General features: G+C 41.2%; 1 protein-coding gene across 3 annotated transcripts in view; it reads left to right on the top strand.

Moving 5' to 3' along the window:
• The window catches only part of CAPZB (capping actin protein of muscle Z-line subunit beta), a 61,062-nt gene that overhangs the window by 21,300 nt on the left and 18,371 nt on the right, over positions 1 to 21,391 (top strand). For all 3 annotated transcript variants that reach the window (XM_037379223.1, XM_037379222.1, XM_037379224.1), the window contains exons 3-4: positions 7,091 to 7,212; positions 12,648 to 12,761. In XM_037379223.1, the coding sequence (XP_037235120.1) occupies positions 7,091 to 7,212; positions 12,648 to 12,761 (236 nt within the window). The remainder of the gene's footprint in view (positions 1 to 7,090; positions 7,213 to 12,647; positions 12,762 to 21,391) is intronic.

Here is a 21,391-nt window from a genome sequence, read left to right as displayed (position 1 = left end):
TCGAAAGTCCCAGAGTGATGAATTTAAAAATGTGTGAACTTAAGATTTTTGAAATATTTGAACAATATTCAGGACCTTGCTTCACATAGCTAATGTGCCTCCAGGCAAGTCTCAAATCTGCTTGCACGCCTTTAGTAACTGAAGATATATGAAGCTAGAGAATTTATCCCCAGGCAAACTGCGTTGCTTGGTCTGCACAGACCATAAAGAACATGAGAATGTGACTGCAGCTTTTTGTGTTTGGAGTCCAAGAGCCTAAACAGTATGCAGTATCGAGGAGAAAGATAAAGTAATTGAATGCAGATGGTCAGCTGAACATCTAGTGAGGGTGGAAGATGTCTTAAAAAATAATAAAAAAAATCAGACCTAGTGAAAACTTAAAATAGTGGAAGCAGAAGTGCATTGACAGCCTCGTGGTCTCAAAGCTGAGTTTTTGACCTGCTGTTCTTCCTGGACTTGCTGACTTGTGTGATATGCTCTAAGCCACCAGCTGCCAGTTTAGTTTCTAATGCAAGGATTATTGGCTAAAGAAAGGGGCTCTGGCACTCTGAATAAATTTATGGTTGTTGAGAGCCAGTTTTCCATTTGGTGAGTGGCTGTAAGCAGGAGCTTTTCCAACTAGAAAAGATTATGTCTGGATATCTTGATGGTAATTGGAGATAGCAATTAATTTATATAAATTGTTAATGTGATGCTTGGCTTAGAGCTAGCAACCCCACTTAACTTGCAAGAGATTGTAAAAGTGAATTTCACTTCTGGCTTCATATTCACTTACTCTTTCTTTTTAAGCCTAAACTCTGCCTTTTTTTCTTCCAGGCTCTTGCCACAGCGCTGCTGGTGTTAGAGACCCTTAGAATGTCTGTTTAATTATCTTTCTGAAGGAGTATGCGTGTGTATCAGTTGGTGAGCTTGAATCCTAATTAGAAACCTATCTAACATCTTTTAAAGATGGGGGCAGGGGGAAGCGAGCATATAGAAACATCGCTGGAGAGAGTATGCCTCTGCATATCCCTTAATTGTTGCTGGATATCTCCAACACCAGCTGGACTCTTGACAGAAATAGTCAAGGCTTCCCAAGATACTGATACACTGTGATGGCTCATGGGACTTGTGACTGGTAATGAGATACAGAAGCCTTCACCTGCAGGTCACTAGTCAAAGTCTAGGGCACTCTGGTTGTGCCTGCCAGATGGCTAGCTTTTGTTTCTCAGTAAGCCTCAGAACGGTAAACCTAGCAGAAGCCGTTTTATCCACTAAATCGCAGGAAGAATGCCAAGGACTCTGTTTTATGAACAGTAGTCACCTTTTTAAATGCAGTTCCTTGAGCTGAATTGAAAAATTCTGTAATTAATGTCATGTTTCTGCTGTGACATCGCTAATGAGACAAACTTGGATCTGCAATCTTGTTCGTTTGCCTTTTTCCAGAAAAGCTGATTGGTTTTAATTTTGTTTTTGCCATTTCTTGCAGTGTTGGAATTCAGTACAAATACTTGAATAAAGCTGAGCTGTTTCCAATATCAATTACCTTTGGTCTTGAACACAAAAGTCCATTTAAGTGTCATTTAATAAACAAAGCTTGAAGAATGTGTGGCCCTTGGACATCTGACGGATCAAATTAACATTTAGCAATGTGTGGATTTGTGGGAGTGACTTTACTAGTGGTTTTAGGCCCAAGATGAGTGGAGCCAGGCTTCCTTCTTGAGTTTCCACAACATCCGTCAGGCTGTGCCTGTGTTCTGCAGGAACAGGAAACTCTAAGGCTATGGAATGACTCAGAAAAATTATAATAATATTTTATTAGATGCTGGCCCAGAGGGGAAGAATCTGAGCTGAAAGGGCTTTGTGTGCCAAAATGGTTATTTTGCAAGAGAGCCTGGTAACTTGCATGTGCTCTTCTTTGCTATTTCCCCAAGTGATCCGAGCGGTGGTGTTGTCCACTTCTGTAATGATGTAAGCTGTCGTAAAAAAAAAAAAGAAAATCAGGTCTTAAGAGTTCACATGCAATTTACTCACTTGCCTGTTTTGATGTGGCTTTTAATTAAAAACGCCTCTAGTCACACGTGTGTTCAGATACCTGCACATTATAGATGCAAATTCAAAAGACAGGTGAATCTGAATGCCTTCTGTGCTAATCTTTTGAAGCTCACTTAGTCTTCCTTCTGGTTCTTTAAGGAAAAGGTAGGTTTAATCTTTAATTTTGCTGCATTTGAACATAGTTTTCTAGCGTGTGAGGTTTCTGTGCAGATCAGTACATGCTGACCTCTGAATAAACATGGAAAAAGACCATTCCCAAGGACAGAACCTTGCACCAGTGATTTGCTGTTTCAATTGTAAACATGATTCTTTTCAGTCAAGGCTGTAGAATACAACCACAACCGTAGTGTACTCATGTTGAGTGGCTAGGAAGCCAAAATACTAACTTCTGAATGTGTAAGGTGCAGAATTTGATGCAATTCAACCAGCATGATCAAAGTGAGGGTGGGGAGTGCCTGGAAGATGTGAAGAGCTCAAGTAGAGTTCTTTTTTTGTCTATACTTTTTGGGATGCTTCTTTAATCATATTTAAAAAAAATAATTCAGAAACAATTTAGTTAGCAATAAGTTCCTTTAACCAAAAAGGGAGTCAAGAAGGTATGATTATTAGGTTAGCTACTCCAAAAAGGTACAGTTTCAACTTTGGCACAAGTGATTATTTGTCTTGATAGCAGAGCGGTTGACTTAATTAAAACACTGTCCACATACCTGGCTTGCTGTGATGGAGAATAGTGTTACACGAGACAACAGAATCCTTGTTCAACATGCAGGAGAGTATACTTAACTCACTTTTCATTCAGTTTTTCTTTCCCCTGTACTACACATTCATTGTATCTCTCCCTGGAAAAAAAAAATAATCCCACAAACACAGTGCCCTGTTGCACGGTATGAGCTTCTGAATGCTGCTGCTGTTCAGTTCCAGGCTGAACAGCTGAGTCTGGACCCCCCGAGATTCTTTTTTTTTCTTTTCTAATTTACATTGAGGGTGGTCTCACTCCATGACTACACATACAACCACCATAATAGATGATTGAGTGCTTATTTGTGGAAACATGTGTGCATTAGGGTCCAGAGTACACTGTGGACCAAATTAAATTAATGATGGCCTTTAGCTAAAGATAGGAGGTTAAGATTGTATTCTACATCTGACCTTCTGCTGCTTAGGGTGGGAAAAATTTCTGTCAAAATAAAGGTGGGAGCCCAGTCTTTGCTTATAAAAAAAAAAATAAAAATCCTCTTGCTGCAATGTTTTCATTGCAGAGCACTTATTTATAGCATCGTGATGAATTGAACAAAATCACTGCTTTGGCATTTCAGTATTAGGCCTGGGGAGTGGGCTAATTCTTGCGTTTCTAAATTTTAAGTCAAAGTTCCTTATATAGTGACTGTTGGAGGCTTGCACTCAAGCACCCAAGTGCTTCTTAGCTTTTCAGTCAACACAGAACAAGCGAATAGGAGAAGTTAATAATGCAAACCCAGTGTTTCTGACTGAAACCCCAGAGGATTGGTGGTGGTTCTAAGCAGAGTTGTCTTTGCTGGCATCAGAAGGTTTGTATGTTTTCTCGCTAAAGGTAAACTGAATTCTGCGAAAGTCTGAATCTGCACAAAAGTAATTTAAATGTTTTGGGAAGGTTCAATACTTGACATGGAGAAGAATTTAAGGAAAGGTGTATGTGTAGTGTGAAATAATTGCCCAGTGCTTATGTGGCAGCAGCTAGCTTAGCCTGGCACTGGCAAATACCTCATCAGTACGTGGTCTAAAATGCAAAGCACCTAAATTCAGAAGGAATCGAATAGTCTCATGAACGTGTAGCTGAAATGTTTAAAGCTGCAAATCAAATCACTGCATTTGCCTTGTAGGCAGCTTCCTAGAGTAGAAGAGGAAGACCAATATGCTTAAGTCTTGTAAGTTCATTCTTAGAAAGGAAATATAGCAGCTGTCAAAATGTAATAAATGATAGAGAAATTATTCTTGTGAGGTAACTGTGGCTCACTTTTCCGATAATTAGAATTACATGAGTAGTTCCATCAGCTGGGATATCTGTTCTGTTTATAAACACTGTTGAGACTTTCTAATATTTTCAAAGTAGATGGGTGACTTTTTTATTCTGAAAGAAGGAGAATATATTGCCTGAAGTCCTGTCGAGTGTCCGTACCAAAGAGACAATGGATGTGCAGCACACTGTTACAATGGAGTATTATAATATAGTGTAGCATTATATTCTAGTAAGGATATGACATAATGCATTCACTGTTAGGGCTGTAAGACTAGCCATAGCACTTAGAACTTGGAAAAGTGACCGTGCTCATGAATAACTCTGTTACCAAATCATCCAGAGATAAGCTTAGGTCACCATTACTGTGTGGAAATTAAATAGCTTGCATCTTAAAAACAACGTGTTAAGAGTTTCTTCTAGTCAATAAAAGATTGTGCTCTCTCACTGAGCAGTACAGAAACACCATACTAGGCTTGTGCTATTTTTAAAGGAAAGTTAAATTTAAAAGTTATTTGTGTGGCTTTTTGTAAGGGTTGTAAATTCTGATGGTTGTTAGGAGCTTTTTTGCAGGGGAATTCACTCTGTCTTGAGTTCGGGGTTTCTTTTGGAAGTGCTTTGTATGTATATTTGAGTTTGAAGAATTGTATAGCGAGACCTCTCGTGCTCCCTTCCTGCACGCGTAGCATAGGGCTTTTCCCAAAGAAAAGAAATAGAAACAAGAGTCTGGGAAGAACGCCACTTTTCTCCAAATTGTGTTTCCATCACTATTACTCATGCTAAACGCATGTCAGAGTGAGGAGTCTGTTCCTGGGCGCTTATCTCTCTGCTGATGGGCAGCTGGCCAAATTGCAGCCAAGGAGGAAGAATATATTCAGCTGGTCACTCTTAGGAACAGCATGGAGCACAGCTCTTCGTGATGGGGTGCTTTGGGTCTTGTTGTGTGTGCATCTGAAATTGAAGCAGTCATCTCAGGTTGCTCTCTGCCTGAAGAGTCAGCCTAAAATTAATAGTTAATGGAGAAGCGAAGGAAGAGGCAAAGTGGAACCAGATGGGCTCATGAACACAGATACATCATTGCACTTAACTTGTGCCACGACACTGCTGATTTGTATCAGCTCCGTGGAGTATTAGGGTTGTCTGTTTTCAGAAAAAGTAAAGATTTTCCTAAAAGCTGCTTGCTTCCTGCCCGCTTTTATTTACTCAGTGGATGTGTAATGGTTTTGAGGTTGCTTCAGCCAGGTCTCCCAAGTATCAGACGATGAACTCCTATGAGAAGCGTCTAGCTTTATATAAATACTTAACTGCCCTGCTCTTTCATCTGGGCTCTTCAGTTATCACTCGTTACCACGTTACAGTGTATATAGGCCAAAGTAAAAAACAGATTTATATTTCAGCTTTTACAGCACTGTTGGTAACTTTACTAACCATTTCTTGATTTTCCTCTTATTTTTTGTGTGTTTACAGGATGATTGTGTGGGTTAGGTGGTGTATCTCTTGCTAGGCACATGTTTCATCCTTTGGTCTTTCTGTTTTTTGGGGTTTTTTTTGTCTTTTGCAGTCACATTGTTTTATATTTCTCCCTCCTTACTTTGACTAACATCCTCTGTATGTTATTGCTTTGTACTCAGAAATGTTTTTGTTTCAGGCAGTTTGATCTCTCATGTCACATCTAGTGCATTAAAATAGTTTGCTATTTTAATTGCTTTGCATTTTTTGCTTATGCTTTTGGGAGCTGCACCCCTAAGTTGGTTTTTCTCCTCTAGGCTTCTTTCCTTTGGAATTATATTCACCAGTTCACTGAATCAGTGACTTGAAGAGAAGAAAGCACACTTCCAAATTTTCTTTATTCCTTCCTCCCTTCCCTTTTTGTTGCTCATGAGTTGTGAATTCATCACTTCATGATTAATTTTACCCTCGATTACCTTTTGTCTTCACGTTCTCAATCAGGTTTTCTTCTCTACAATGTAGAATGAAATGTGGAAGAAATTCCACACTGGTTATTTCTTTTATCTTCTGTATTAGCATGTTGTCACCGTATATTCAAGAGCTCACCAATTGTCCCATATCCTGTTGCGTTCCCAACTTTCCATTGGGAAAGGGTGTTTTACTTCCTTGCAACAAAATCTGGAATGCTTTTCCCAAGGGAAACACACAGTACACTAATTGTTCAGTAATAACTCCAGGAATGATTTATTGATAGTCCCTCAGAAGGATTGGGAAGCGTGGCTGCACATGCCCTAGAGTATGTCCAGGGGAGATGGAGTTCCTGGAGGGAGCTGCTGGCCTGGCCGAAGCCTGCAGTATAGGGATACTGCTATCGATAACGGGGCTGCCATCAGCTCCGGAGTAAGAGGCCACAGGATGGAACTTGCTTGATTTGCTTGTGCTTGCATTCACGCTAGTTTCAGGCTGCAAAATGTCACCTCATCTCTTTGCGGTACATCGAAGCCTCTCTGCCGCGTTAAAAGCAGATCTTGTAGTCTTTCTCCCCATGAAGTGCAGGGGTACAGCGGGGGTTATGAGTCCCTGAAAAGCTACCTGTGTAGATGTATTTCATTTTATATGTGCACGCGCACAGACACACGTGTGCTTTTATTAGCCAACATGGTAATGTTTGGCCAGCTGCCTGGAAACTGTTCTAAACTCTACCCAGAGTGGGAGCTTGTGAAAAATACACTCTAGCATATGGATGGCGTATTCTTTTAGCAGCTCCCTTGTTTCTACTCCATTATAAATATTTACCTTTATTCATCAGTCCGCGACAATCAGTTTACTGGCTGTCTTTGGCAAGAAGCTAACATCGAGAAATGTATATATTGAAGTGTACTGGACCACACTAGTGGTTAGGTAATTAAACCTGAAATTATTAGTGGTGGGAGTGTAGCATTGTGTTGTAACTGAAGTGCAGATTGCTTTTTTTTTGTTTTAAAAAAATGGTTTCTGGCTTTGGGACAGACGTGGGTTATTAATAACAAAATCTGTTCTTAGGGATGCCAGTCTCTTTTAACTTTAATGTCTTACCCTCTCTTCCCTTCCTGTTGTTTTTCTCCAAACCATCAGGTCCCAAGCCTCTGTGAAGATCTCCTCTCCTCTGTTGATCAGCCATTGAAGATTGCGCGAGATAAGGTGGTAGGAAAAGACTATCTATTGTGTGACTACAACAGAGATGGAGACTCATATAGGTGAGTTCATATCCAAAGCAAGGAGCTGACTGGTTTACTTTGTAGATGAGAGCTATGTGCAAGTATTGCAGTCCCTTCTCCCTCTTGTTTCTAGCCAAAAAAAGAAATTTAATGATACTAAACTCTTCTCGGCGATGAAATGGGGACTATTTCACATCCTCTTCTCTTTAGTAAGACATGGGGTCCTCCACAGGCTGTGGGTGGGTATCTGCTCCATCGTGGACCTCCATGGGCTAAAGGGGACAGCCTGTTTCTCCACGGGCGCCTGGAGCACCTCCTGCCTGCTGCTGCACCGACCTGGGTGTCTGCAGGGTTGTTTCTCTCACATATTCTCACTTCTCCCTCCAGCTGCAGTTGCCGTTGTGCAGTTTTTTTACCCCCTTCTTAGATATGTTACCCCTGAGCTGCTGCCACTGTCACTGATGGGCTCAGCCTTGGCCAGTGGTGGGTCTGTCTTGGAGCCAGCTGGTGTTGGCTCTGTTGGACGTGGGGGAGGCTTCTAGCAGCTTCCCACAGGAGCCATCCCTTGGTAAAGGGCTGACTAACATATTTATCTTAGACTTTATGTAGCACAGTTATATCTGAGAGAGTTAAAACCAGTCGGATCTCTAGAAGAAATGACCGTGATGGCCTTGATACGAAAGTAAACCATCTATTGTTGCAGGGTTGTAAAATCTTTGGGATGGATAACAACAGAAAAGAGATGATGCAAGCAGTCAGTTTAAACAAATTCATCTTTTGCTTGCGCAAAACAGGGTGGACTTGCCAGCTGGGAAAGTCGATTTCACTCCCATTTTGCAAGGGATGGAGCCTGACTTTGGACATGCAGTGTTGTTAGTTTTATGTGAAAATCTTGGCCCAAGTTTTTAGAAGAGAAGCAATCGCTCTCTACTGAAATAGCTAATTTATTCTGAGGACTTCAGACAAAACCACTGAAAATACTTACACAATATAAGCTATATGTAATTAATTTGTAATGAATTTTGAAGTAGAAGGGACTGTAGTACTGGAATGGTACAATCTTTTCAGTATTTTGGCTGAGAGTTTGAACGCAGTCTCTCTTAATGTTCTTATTGTATACCTTGCCGTTAGGGTGATTACAGTTGAGTGACTCTAATTGTTCAAGTATTTGAGTGAATTTTTTAATATTTTTTTTTTTACTCACCCTCTTTTCTGCATTGACTGACTTTTCTTAATGGCTCTAGTGACAGTGTCATAGTTCCAAATATTTCATTAACAGTCACAAAGCTTATAGTCCAGAAAACTTTGTGAATATTGTATCACTTACCTTTTATTCTTTACCCTTAATGAACAGTGCTTGGCTGTGAACTAATGACCACCATTCATCTTATGTCCTGAGCTAACAGCTTGGCCATTCTGCTGCTTCTGGTTATGATTCTAAGGGTTACGTTCTGGCTCTCCTTGCAGCTTCAGTGTAATAGTTTACGTTTTTAGGGCTAACATTGGAACTGATCTACCGTAATAATCTAGTTTTGCTTTGGGTATATTTGTAGTAGTGTTTTACATTCATCTGCCCACAATGGTTCAAGAATTTTAGTTCAAAGTGGAATTCCAGAAAATATTTTAACAATATTTTTTTTTCTTTGGCTCAGAGGCCATCATTGCAGAAGCAGGTAAACTTATAAAAGATTCTAGATTAATTGGATTCAATTGCTTTGAGTTGCAGGAAATGTACTTCTCTAAACTGAAAGCATATCTGTCTGCAAGTGATTTACACAGGGAACATGCTGAGATTCATTTTTGTCCTAGGAATAGGAGGAGGAGAATGATAACGTGTACAGTTTGGCAGTGCATCTGGATCGTGGCTGAGTGTAAATCTTAATGAGTTTTTTTTACAAAAATAACCTATTGCAGTGGGCCAAGAAGAAAGAAGGTCTCTAAGGTGAAGTGTTCACTCATGTTCTAGTCTAACATTGAAAGTTTGTTCAACCTTCTACAAAAGTCTGGTGCTTTTTAAAAGCCTTTGTGCATTAAGCTTGTAGGTTCAAGCTGTTCAGATCTGCGTTAGCAGCTATGTGGATTTAATCAGTTCTAAATTAGTAGCTAGAATAGCATTTTATAGCTACTGCCCTCCACAAGATGTACTCGTGCAGCTGTATCCTGTCTGGCAGATGCAACAGAAGGGATTAGATCCTGTATTTCTTGTGGGTCATTCAAGAGATGCTTTCTCACTGAAGTTGTGATGTGTTCCTTGCAGTCCCCTTGGATCCTATTTAGGCTGTTGACAGGAGCATCTATCACCAGAGACACAGGAAACTTGAAAAGGCACTTGTTAAACAGTATTGTGACATGCTGAAATAACTTAAAACACTTGCACCCTCCTCGGCCCCTGCGTGTTTAATTAGTGCATGTGGCAGCCCTTTCTTTAAGGTTGTTTTCATGCTTGCCTCTGAAATTTGCTCAATCTCCTTCTGAGACGGTATTTAAGTAGTTAAGAAGCAGGAGGACTTAGGTTTTTTAAATCACTTGGAAATGTTCAGGACTTAGTAATGGAGTTTCAGAAGAGCGATTTCATTTGTTCATAAAGAATAGGCATAATATATTAATTGCTGCATTAAAGAATGCTGTTCTTTAAGGCTTTTGATTCGGATATTCTGGATTGAAGTGATTCTTCCTTCTGGAATTGATTGGTCTCAGCTCTGTTTTGTGAAGTAAATTCTTTCCTTCATCACAGAGCAAAAGCCTTTGAAAACCAAGCCATGCTAACGTGTGCATGTGTTAATCCCATTCTGTGCCTGCGTTCAGACACTGTTATTCATACCTCATAAAATCTGAAGTTGTTACTGGAAAGTGGCTCTTACACTAATTTAATCAATTAGGCCAAAATCTAGGAGGAGTTTACTGTGCTTTTAAAAGCTTTTGATATTTCCACAAAGATTTTTCAGAACCGCATGCTCAATTAGAAGTCTCAAGAAATACTGTTCCCTGCCTGCAACATGCTACATCCCTAATTACTGCACACTTCAAACTAAACACCAGGCTTTTTCTTATTGGAGAGGTTGCTAATTGCATTTCTTTTAATACTAATCCAAGGATTTCAAAGCATTCTGTGGACAACCGAGCCTCATGCTACTTTGGCAGGGAAGGTAGAGCTAGGCAGTCAGACATTCTTACTGGGAATCAAGTTTTATAGGATTTTTTTGAATGACTTTACAGTTTGACTGGGAATTAGCTTTGAGAAAAAGCTGCTGCAGGATGTTTGGCCATTCAGGTGATAACTCCAGCAGTTTCATGGGGCAGCACCCTGGGAAATGAATATCCTAATGCTTAGCCCATCACAGTTTACTCCTTCCTTGTATTTAGACAGACTTGATACTCTCTGTGTTGCGTATGGATCAGACCAGAAGGTAGATTTTTGGAGTCTCTCTCTTGGATCTTCATAAATTTATTATTTTTGTTTTCTTCATATTGTAACAGTGCTGCTTGTGGGAGCAGCCTTTCATGCACATAGTTTCACAGGCACTTCTGCGAGTGGTCCTGTAATAATGAAGGTTTGTGGAGGATGTCAAACAGCCATGGAATCCACATTGTGAAGGCAGAGCTTTTATTAATTTTTTTTTAATATGACTTCAAGGTCCTGACTTTGTCCATACATTTCCACGCTAAGTGTGTTTGATCACTCTATTAAATGGAATCCTTATGGGGAATTTGGTGCCAACAACACTGAAACCTGTTAGCTGAAACAAAAAACATTCTCTTTTAGGGAAATTAGAGGTCTGACTTTTGAAATTTAACCGCTTGTCCATCTGTCTTTCTTCAGATAGCCCCCCATTTAAGTTTTTTAAATGGGTTGTGAGTACTCTTCCACAAAAAGAAAAATATGGGGTTGTGTTAATGAGGGTTTTGGTTGTGTGTTGGGTTTTTTTTTGTTTTTTTTTTTTAGGTGAAGTTGCTTCTGGCTCTGACTGTAACGGGTTGAAAATGCCACAGTCCCTTAGCTAGAAGAATCTATGTTAGTAGGCTTCCCTTAAATCCCGTCCCTGCAGCCTGCAGAAGAGATGTAAGGTTTAGAGTATCTTCACTGTGGCTTCGGTATGAGTTCCCTGCTTGCCAGTTTCCTAATCCCTGATGGAGAAGCATAGTGTTCTGAATTTACAGAAAACAGAACGTTTTTTGAATCAGCCTTTTAAAATTTAGGGAAAGAAAAAGCAAGTGCATCCTAACGGACGCTGCTGATCAGGTAGCAGCGTATGCACTGCTTGGCATACGAGCCCTGGCTTTGCTTTTGCAGACTTCATGGTAGCAAGGTCAGTGCTGTGACTGCCATAGCTTCTTTGATGTCGTTTGGTTTTATGTGTACTGCCTGATGGGTGTAGGTGTGCCATTTGGGAATCCCGCAGGAAGAACTGGCGGTGATTTTTGTGTATCTTCCAGATTTCAGAGAGCTGTTAGGTAAAGGAGCACTCCTGTGGCTGTTGACTCTTCAAAGTTTTAAAGTGAGAACCACCACCTGAAAAACATCGCTCTGGTGGAACGTGACATAATGATTTAGCTTTTCCTGGTGTCTCACCTTTTGAATCAGATGTGGTAGGGAGGAGTGAAGGGTTGTGAAAGCCAGAGCAAAGCAGAGCCTGTTCTTTGTGCTTTGTACTGAACAGATGTCAAAACTAGATGCCTTTGAGAAACGAATAACAAATGGCTGCTGAGGAAAAAGCCCTTACGTATGGACTGCATTAAGATCTAGTACTAGTAGGCTGGAACATTTTGAGAAGGGAGCAGGTAAAGGGTAGAGGTACTTTTCTTTAAACTAGCAGTGATATATGTAGGTTGGTTATTCCAAGGGGAAATGAAAAGGAGAATGCAGGTTTACAGAATGGGAATTATAAAAGTCCCAAGCAGATGGGCAAAGGGGTCCATTAATCTTTTAATACCAAATCTTTCATTAAGAGCACAAAATCTCTTCCACACCTGCAGAAACTATAGTAAAACCTACAGCTTTACAAACCCTGTTAAATCCTTCAAACTGTTCAAGCGTTTTCCTAATGTTATGCTAAAAGTAGAGTTTATTTCAAAGCAAAATAGTGGAGTAGAATTTGGACCTTAATTGTAGACAGCAGTGTTTGGCTCAAATACTGTCACGTCCCAAATAAACTACACAAACTATTTATGTTTGCATGAAAATAATTTAAAATATCTAATGTGCTGAGACCTCCTTTTTGAATATTTAAGAAGGATATAGTAGAAACCTGAAGATGGTAAGTGTTCCCCGGGTACACGAAATTTTGAGGAGTCAGTGTCCCCTTTTTGTCAGCGTTTGAAATGGCTGTTGAGGGTGAAATGCTTACAGGTTGCTCTCGTGCCTTTTGGTTTTCTGGAAGTTTGGCATCTGCGGATCAGCTCAGACCCAGCGATCCCAAACCTTTCAGTTTGTCTCGGTTGTCTAACCGCCTCTGTTTTTCTTGTCTCTTTGGCAGATCACCATGGAGTAACAAATACGATCCTCCCCTGGAAGACGGTGCCATGCCATCTGCTCGCCTGCGCAAGCTGGAGGTGGAAGCCAACAATGCCTTTGACCAGTACAGAGACTTGTATGTCAGTTCTACCGTACAGAGCCCTCTGCTTTCTTTGTTTCCTTCAGCAGGCATGCAGTACACACAATGAGTCTAAAATGTGGTCGCTAGCTGCCTCTGAGAGTGGCATACCGAGGAAATATGGGTGGGCAGCTGCTGATCTGCTGTTGGGAAGCGTATCTGCTGTGATTTCACAATATGAAAACATGATCAAATTTGTCAGCTGATGCTGAGGTGCTTTCCTGCCTCCCTCCCCCCTTTAACAGATTAATGGTGTCTTTGTCCTGAAATGACCTGTGTTCTCTTTGATCTTGACTAAGTTCAGTCTTAAACCATCTGCTTTTTCCATTCCCTCAAGCCTGTAGTCTCTCAGAATATCTCCGTGTGTGTATGTACATATATATCTATATCTATATATCTATCTCAGCAACTTTCACATCTTCCAGTAAAACAGCAGGCACTAGTATACCAAAACGCAGCAGCTATATGGGGATTAATGTACTTCTGCTGCAAGGGCCATGCTTTGACGGTCGTTTTAGGCCCTGTCATGTTAAAGAGGTGTAAAGCAAAGGAATTAATAGAGCATGTGTCAGATAAACGTAGATTAGGCAGTGCCTTTTTTAAAGCAGCAACAGGAAACTGTCCGGGTGACTTGGCAGTTGAACAATTTTTCTAAAAGGTGGGACTGCCCTGATCTTGTATTGCAATTGCGTCCAAGGGCTTGAGATGTGATGGGATTTAGCTGTTGTCTTTATAGGTTGTGGTGTCCTAAGCAGTGATGGGATGGAAATAGTAATGCTAAATGTAAAAATCAAGCGTGGGTTGCAAAAAAAAAAAAGGAATGTACTGCTTTCTTCAGTAACGGGATGCTCTCTTACTGGAGGTGCCTAGTGGCCATGAAGAAGGTGAAGAAACTTGCTTCTTCACGTTGCTCAAAAATGGAGATAAAACACATCCTTAGAGGTAGTTCACTGTGCGTCACTGTACTACTACAATGCTAACAAAAGCAGGTTAAAAGGTACTTTTCTTGCTTGATTTTCTACTTATTTTAAGATGTGGGTTGATGTAAATGTAGCCTGTCCAAAGGTGTAATCATCACATTTTTGTTACAGGTATCAGATTTTTACTCATTTTCATGTACTATTTTCATAGATACAGAGCTTGTCTTGTAAGGAGCGGTTGGTATCTGAACTTACTGGAAGAAAGGAACTTTGCATTTGCAGCAAAGAGGTTTGCAGTTACTCCCCAGGTGCAGAACAGACTGGGACCAATAGGATTTGTAATACACTCAGATGAAAATGAGTAGGTTTATGCAACCAAGGTTGTCTTTTAAAATCCGTTTCTGATCAAGTGACCATGAACTCATGGCTGGGTACAATAACTTCTTTAAAAAGGTTTTGTTGGCTGGAAGAAAAGCACGGTGCAGATTACTCAGACTTGGGTGAATCTGCTGAACCCTGTTCAGCGTGTGGTACAACAGTAGTCTTAATATATTGTATGGAAGTAAAAGGCGAGATTGTATAAAATTTCATCTTTCAGTTTGTCAGTCCAAGTTTTATAGGCGATACATTGTTAGAGGGGATACGGGAGGGGTTTCTCACAAAGACTTCATTCTCATGTCATCAGCCAGAAATGACAGAGGCATTATGAGTCGCAGTGTAGTCAGACTAGATAAGCGCATCTGTCAGCACAGTATGCTTTGATGCATGTTATGATCTCAGAAATGTGTCAGAAAAAGAGGAGAAGGGTGGCTTACGTTTTGCTGAGCGGTGTAAAAAAAATTGTGGCATTTTTGGAAAGAATTTGCAAAGTTAGAGAAACTTAACCAGACCATTTGAAAGGTTCCTCATGCTTGAAATTGGAAATGATTTGTATTTTACCTACAACAGAGGATTGGATAGAAACATGCTTTTGTTCTAGTAGATGGACTCTGCAGTTTCCTTAATAAGACAATTGGGTTTTGTATTTTGACATCAGAAGCTTAATTTTTACTTGGAGATTGGAGCCGTGGGGGGAAATGAGGTGGGGGTAACAAGCATCAACTTTTCACGCTGCTGCTTGCTGGTCTTGCCAACAGATCAGGTTGGGAATGGCTGTAACAATTACCCGCGTAGCAGCTGCTGAGGCCATGTGGGAGTCTGAAGTGTGGGGAAGGTTGTAGTGGGAACAAGATGGCAATTGCAATGATGTAATTTCCATGGTCTGCTGGAGCTGGAAACTAATACTGTGTACCCACTGTAAAGCCAGAAGTAGGCCCGAGCCATGTGATGGCAATTAAAGGTGTCAGTGGCCTTCTGGTTTGGCAGTTTGCAGCGCTGGGAAAGGAGTGCATGATGCATCGGTTCCAGGACAAAGTTATCAGTGGTGTTTCAAATCCCAGAGGCAGTGGCAACAGAGTTTTTCCAGCGTTGTGAAATATTTCAGGCTCATTTGAAAGCATTGTTGTATTAATCAAAAAAGTAGTGTGCTGGCATCTTCAGTGCTGTATCTTTTGTGGAAATTAGGGTTTCTGTTATATGGGAAGATTTATGACAGGTCCACCTTCCAGTAACGGTGTTCCTTTCGTAGGCAGTGGCCAAAAAACTTTTTTGAATTGACCTGCAGAGACTTCTGTTGTCTCTGTTCACTCTGATGGGTTCGTCTGTCCAAACAGCCCGTTCTTGGGTGACACCAAGCTAATTGATACTTCACATTACAAACTCTTTTTCTTAAAAAATTGCAAATTTAAGCACAGTGGCTGTTGCACTGTTAGGCTTTCAGCCTGCGTTGCAGAAATGCAGGTTATGAAAGGGGATGAAAATGGTGTGGAGAGAGAAACCTCAGATCTGACACAACAGGTTCTCATACAGCGGTCCCTTAAGCGGCTGTTCTGTCCCTCTCGAGAATGTTTTTGAACTGCACCTCTTAACCACAGCTATGCTGTGTTTTATGGTAGAGAGGTAACAGTTAATACAAAAATAATCTTATGTAAGCAGTCATTCACAGAGAACACCGGGCCCCAGTGTGCTTGAATTTCCTGGGCTGTTAGACATTTTAGGCCTATAATGAGGGTTTCTGCTAGCTTTTTCAAAGCAGTTTGTGGCTTTGTTTCCAGCCATGCTGGGCTAAACTGCTGGATCTTGTGCTCGCAGTCATCTGGCCGGTGTGGACTGCCCATCGCAGAAAGATGTTGTGTTATCTTAATACCTTGCAAACGCCGATCTCTGAGGTGTTGCTCTGCACAGTGCTCGCTTCATTCCCCAGTTTTGAAATACATCTTATACTGGTCGTTCTGGTGGGGTGTGGAAGAGGAAGACGTCTCCTTCCTATAGAAAAAGAAGTGCTTGTGAGAATATGTGCTATTCCCACTCTGCTCTCAGCATATGGTCCTAGCTTCCTCTGGATTATCTCCCGTTTTACCTTTATGCACAGTAAGGTGATAATACCTCGCAGGGTTCATCTTGGGTGTCTCCCAGGACTTCAGATAGTTTCAGTTTTTCCTTGTGGCAGTCCCATTTGGCCCACATACCGTTCCTTTTTAGATTTCTGTTTTAATCAGGTGTGGTAAGTATCCACCTACGTTTAGTGACTCATTGGCACGTATTTGCTGTTTCCCAAGGGGTTGGCACCTGCTATCGTGGGTGTTTTGATAGCAGCAGCCTGTTACGCATTTGTTAACAATTTGCGTGAAATAATCCATTTGGATTTCCTCACTGGTGACTAGTTTTGTCCCAAAAAGCTTATTGGCCAGCACACTGAATGACCGTAGCGTGCAAACAAGCTTGGAGGAGTCTTGTAATATTGCATGGAGTTGTTTCAAATTGTGAAAGCTTGAGAAGAACAACTTTGTTGGATCCTCAGTGCCTCTTACACCAGTGCTGAGTTGTTCCCTGCCAGTGTCTGTTTTAATGCATGCTACCTTTAAGTATCTTCAGAGTTGCCCACCTTTTATTTCTGGAGGCATGTTCACATCTTTTTGGGTTAAAGAGGAATTGTACTAGGTTTTAAGTCCCTGTCTGTTATCTAAGTTAAACAACAAGCATATTTCTTGGTTATCTGTTTTACCAAAATGCATGTCACTTTCCCAAAAAACAACTGTTTCATTTTGATCTCCTGCTGCCAGGTTTAACTCAGACACTGCCTGAAGCTAATGCCGTGGTATGTTTTTGTTCAGTAGGTTATTATTCCCAGATGGAAGTCTAATATCTTACACCATTCAGTTAGAGCCTTGGCTCTCCGCTTCCAATATTGTGAAGATAATTTCTTCAAACACATGGTTGTAATGTATTGCCCTTTGCTTGACGTGTGTGTGCGATTGATTGAAATCAAAGCATAATGAGGAGCAGGGCATCTGGTTAAATCTATCTATTTTAGATGCTGTGTTCTGTTGTTTTGCGTTGGAGATAATCAGTGCTTTAATTAAGTAATCTAATTGCGCTTTGTTGTCTGGAAGAAATAATTTCTGAAGTGATTAAATAGACCTCCCTGGGGAAGGATGCTGCTGATCTGAATATTTCTACAAACAAGATGAGTTTTGGCAACTTTGGACTGGTTTAGTAAGCTGACATACATTTAGAAAGCTATTTCTTACTTCTTTGTTTCTTGGGTTAAGTTGGATTTAATGGTGCTTTTGATTTTTAACAACCTTTAAAAGAAAAGGAAAGAAAAAAATGCTCATCTTAATCATTCTGCTCCTGAAAATGTTTCTACTGATTAAGGTTTTGAGTTCCCTCAACAGTGTGAGCAATGAAGCCTTTTGAACTTCTGCTTCTATCTGTGTTTTGATGTTGATCCATTTTCAATTTATTATGTTAGTGCTCTGGACAAGGAATTTGGTAGGAGCGGAAGGAGGTCTGGGAGAGGATTGACCTCTAAAATGTCTTTGTTGTGTGTAATCCTTTTATTATTGAATTTTGTTTTGGAATCCGGTCCAGAATGGAGTTAGTCACTCAAATGTTTGATGGTGTTAGCAGTGCTGAGGATGGCACCCCTGCCAGCCAAGCGTATGTCATGCTCTTTGCGGTATAGAAAGTACCAAACCTGAACGTCTGTCACCTTTCTGTTTTCAGCTCGAAGATGAAAGGCTACAGTGGCTGCCTGTACGTGTGGCCCTTCAGGAATGCGCAGATTTGGGAGCCTTTTGCTAGAGAGCTTGAAGGTGCTGCTGGTCAGGGGCAGCAGCAGAGTCCCAGTGACAGGCAAGCTTACCCGTCAGTTTTTAGAGTGCTCAGGGCTGACTTTTTATTAATTTTTTTTGTTGTTATTAGTGTGTTTAATCTCATTGAAGAGCTTGATTTACTGAACTTGCGGGTTGTCTTGTTTTGACCCTGTGGCTTGTTGGCATTGAACTCTGCACCATCATCTCTGCTATCGAGTATGCTCAGATGTCCTGTAAGCTGCTGGATAGCTTTCCCCTTGATAGCTGTTCTTACCGGTTTTCTTAATTTATTTTGGATTCTGTGCATGAACCACCTCCGATACTGGCCTTTTGCCCGCTTGGCTTGATAAGAAAAAATGGCAACCCTCTATTAGGGCTGACCTTAGACTTTAATCCTTTCAGAGTGCTGCTGTAGATTGTCATCTCATTTCTCCTCCCCTGCCTTTGTATGTTCGTTTACCTGGTCTGATAGACCACACGATCCTCTCGGCGGAGTTCATTCCTCTCCGATTTTGAACTTCTCGCAAGGTTTGTAGCAACTGCTCTATTTATCTGCCTGACCGAATTTGATTTATATTGTGCGGGGAACAGCGCCGATTCCACCAAGTAAATAAAAGGAGAGCACCAGATGTAAGAGGCATAATGAGCGTTTTTGGTTTTAGCACAGCCTGCCGCTGCTCGTGCCTGTAGGTGTGCACGGGGGAGCAGGCGCTGAGCTTCGATTCCTGTAGCCTGCAGTGCCACTTTCAACTCACAAAGTGATTAGGCAGCTGTGAGCTCTTTATATAAAGCATTCTGTCTATGTTTAGATGTAAACCTAGTTTGCCTAAACTCAGAACCCATGGAAAGCTTTGAAGTGACTTTATTGCCATTAGCTCACTGTTCCTCATTAATGGTTACTAGCCCTTTGTGATGGCTTTCTCTTGGGCATGATGGTTACTGTGGTTTTCGCAGCAAGGGCCCTGCAGATTGAATCCAGATGCATTTGTTATGCATCGTAGCACTAAGGAAACCTGACTTTCCATCTCACTGCTGGCGAGGGTTTTGCACAATAGGGTGTGACATCAGGATTATGTCATCTGTGAGATTCTTGCCTCCGGGTTAGACTGATAAGTACAAGATGAAGTCTCATAAGACAGACCTAAACTGCCAAGATGCTCGCTGCTTTAATGTTCGTGTGCTTTTAAAATTACAACCATGATGTTTTCCCAAGGAAATTGTTTAGATGTAAGAGTAAACAGAGCAGCGTTGGGAGTCCCCATGGGCAGCTCAAAACTCAAACCAGAATCAATATTGAAGTTGCTGATATATAATACATAGATTAGAGCAAACTTAGAGGGGAAAAAATTAAGCATACTGTCATGCTGTGAAAACTAGATTAGTTGCTTTTCATCTGATTTTTGTTTTCTTCTTTGGGTGCTTCATTTTGGAGCAGTTCTGTACGGACTACATTCTTATCTTCTGAATCTGAGATATTTGGCGGAGGAGGAGTTTTTCCCTTGGGTTCCCACGGTTCTCTGTGATTACATAAAAGTGAACGCTGGAGAGGGAAAGCTTGTATTAGGAGGTCAGCACTGATGATGCAGCACTGTCCTCAAACACCGCTCTCTGAAGGCTTGCAATCCCTAGTAAGAAATTACTTACATGCTTTCAAAAATGGAGTGAGACTAGATTTTAAAGTGTTGGTTTATTGTAATCTGAAATTTTCAGACTGAGTATCTCTTAATAGTAGTACATGGCTGTGCTTGCACTTACAGAGATTTTTACCTTTTGCCCTCACAAATCTGTGGTGTTTTAATGGTGGAAAATTGAAGACAGAGTTACTTAATAGCCATCTTGTAGCATGTCAGATATTGCCTGTTCAAAGAAGTACATCACGTGAAATCTGTAGTCTGCACAGACTTTGGCAAACCCGATACATGACACGGAAGACTTCTGTTGCTGTCTTCTCCCCTCCTACCCATATTTGAATTATAGCTGGCAGAACCTAAAATGTGTCAGACTGTCGGTGGCTGAAGCAGTGGGCTGTCTCTGCAGAGCACGCTGGTCCAGCGGATGGGTACGGGTGAAAGATTTGTAAGCAGTCGGCGCTTCCTGGTAGTTAATGAACCGGTTACAGGTTTGGACATGTTACAAAGTGACCCATTGTCTTGCTTATTAGGTGGCTAATGGAACTGTTTCCAGGTGACTTCTCAAAGGGGATTTAGTCATTAGTTTCCATCTGCCAAGAGCAATCGGATGGTAAGGAAAATGTGAGCAATACATGTTTTGTGGTGGTTTTATTTATTTATTTTAAAAGAAGTACTAGAAGGCACAAAATGGGAGGCTCTGGGAGGTTTTTTTAGCCTTCAGGATCCCATTGTTTGGATACTGTTTTCGCTCCTTACGGAGTTCTTGCACTTCACAGCTCTGCTTCGCAGTTTGAGTCATCCCACCATGGTCCAGATGTGTGCTTTTAAGTACAACTGGCATTGAAGTTACACATACCTAACTAGATTGGTATGTTTGCTCGAGGGATTTTTGCACCTGTGTATGCTGGAAAGAATTTCTGTAAAATACCTGTACAGAGTCCACAAGCATACTTTGGGCTGAATTCATAAACTGCGGTGAAAAACAGCTGGTCTGTATACACAAACATTTTAACTTCTTCATTTTAAGTATTTAGCTAACATTGTGAAAGTGTTACATGGTTGCCCTCCTGGGACCAAAGAAGGAGGGAGAGAGGAGTTGTAAATCATCTGTACTTAGGCCAGTGGGAGAAGTGTTATATCCTGGTTAGTTCCTGGTACCAACCTGCCCTTTTTATTAGAGAGCAGGCTTGTGAGCCTCGTTACTAGAAAGCTGGATGGAGGATGCAGGCAACAAAATTTGGTGACACTTCAGATCTCTTGGTGTTGCCCTGAAGGCTTCCCCCCCCCTTCACTATAGCTATAGATTGCAGGTGATTGGAATGAACACCTTAGCAAGGTTTTGGGGTTGGCGGAGGGTGGGGTGCTGAACTTGCCACTTCCTTCATATTTCTGTTGCTGTTTATGTGCTGGTCTGAGGTGATGGGGTGCAATCACAGGGGAAGGACTCGGTGAAAATTGTGCCAAAGTCATTTGCCGTTACAGCCATCTGTTTTAATAATGGTTGAAATGCCTGTTTCCTCACCTGGTATTTTAGGTAATGTTTTGGGGTTGCTGTTAGACACTGGCTTCTCAGACTGTGACTTTTAAGTCATTGTCACTCTTGTAAAAACATTTGTAGCTGAATGCTCGATATTTTCCTTTGGGGGTAGGTTTTTTAGATGACATGTTTCTTGGAAGTCTGTTGATCTAAATAGATGGAGACATTTCTCTTCCTGTGCTGAACTTCTGTAGCTGGAAGAAATGGCTATGAAACCTGGGAGGGGGAAGAAAATATATTTTGCTGCTTTAAATGAGCCAGCTCAAAATACTGTGCAACTCTTTTGAAGGTTTGCATAGCCAGTCTGGGGGTTCCAGGTACTGGTGCTTTGGCACAAGGGTTT

Source organism: Falco rusticolus, chromosome 3, assembly GCF_015220075.1.
Source record: "Falco rusticolus isolate bFalRus1 chromosome 3, bFalRus1.pri, whole genome shotgun sequence".
NCBI lineage: Eukaryota > Metazoa > Chordata > Aves > Falconiformes > Falconidae > Falco > Falco rusticolus.
This window is presented reverse-complemented; position numbering and strand designations above follow the sequence as displayed.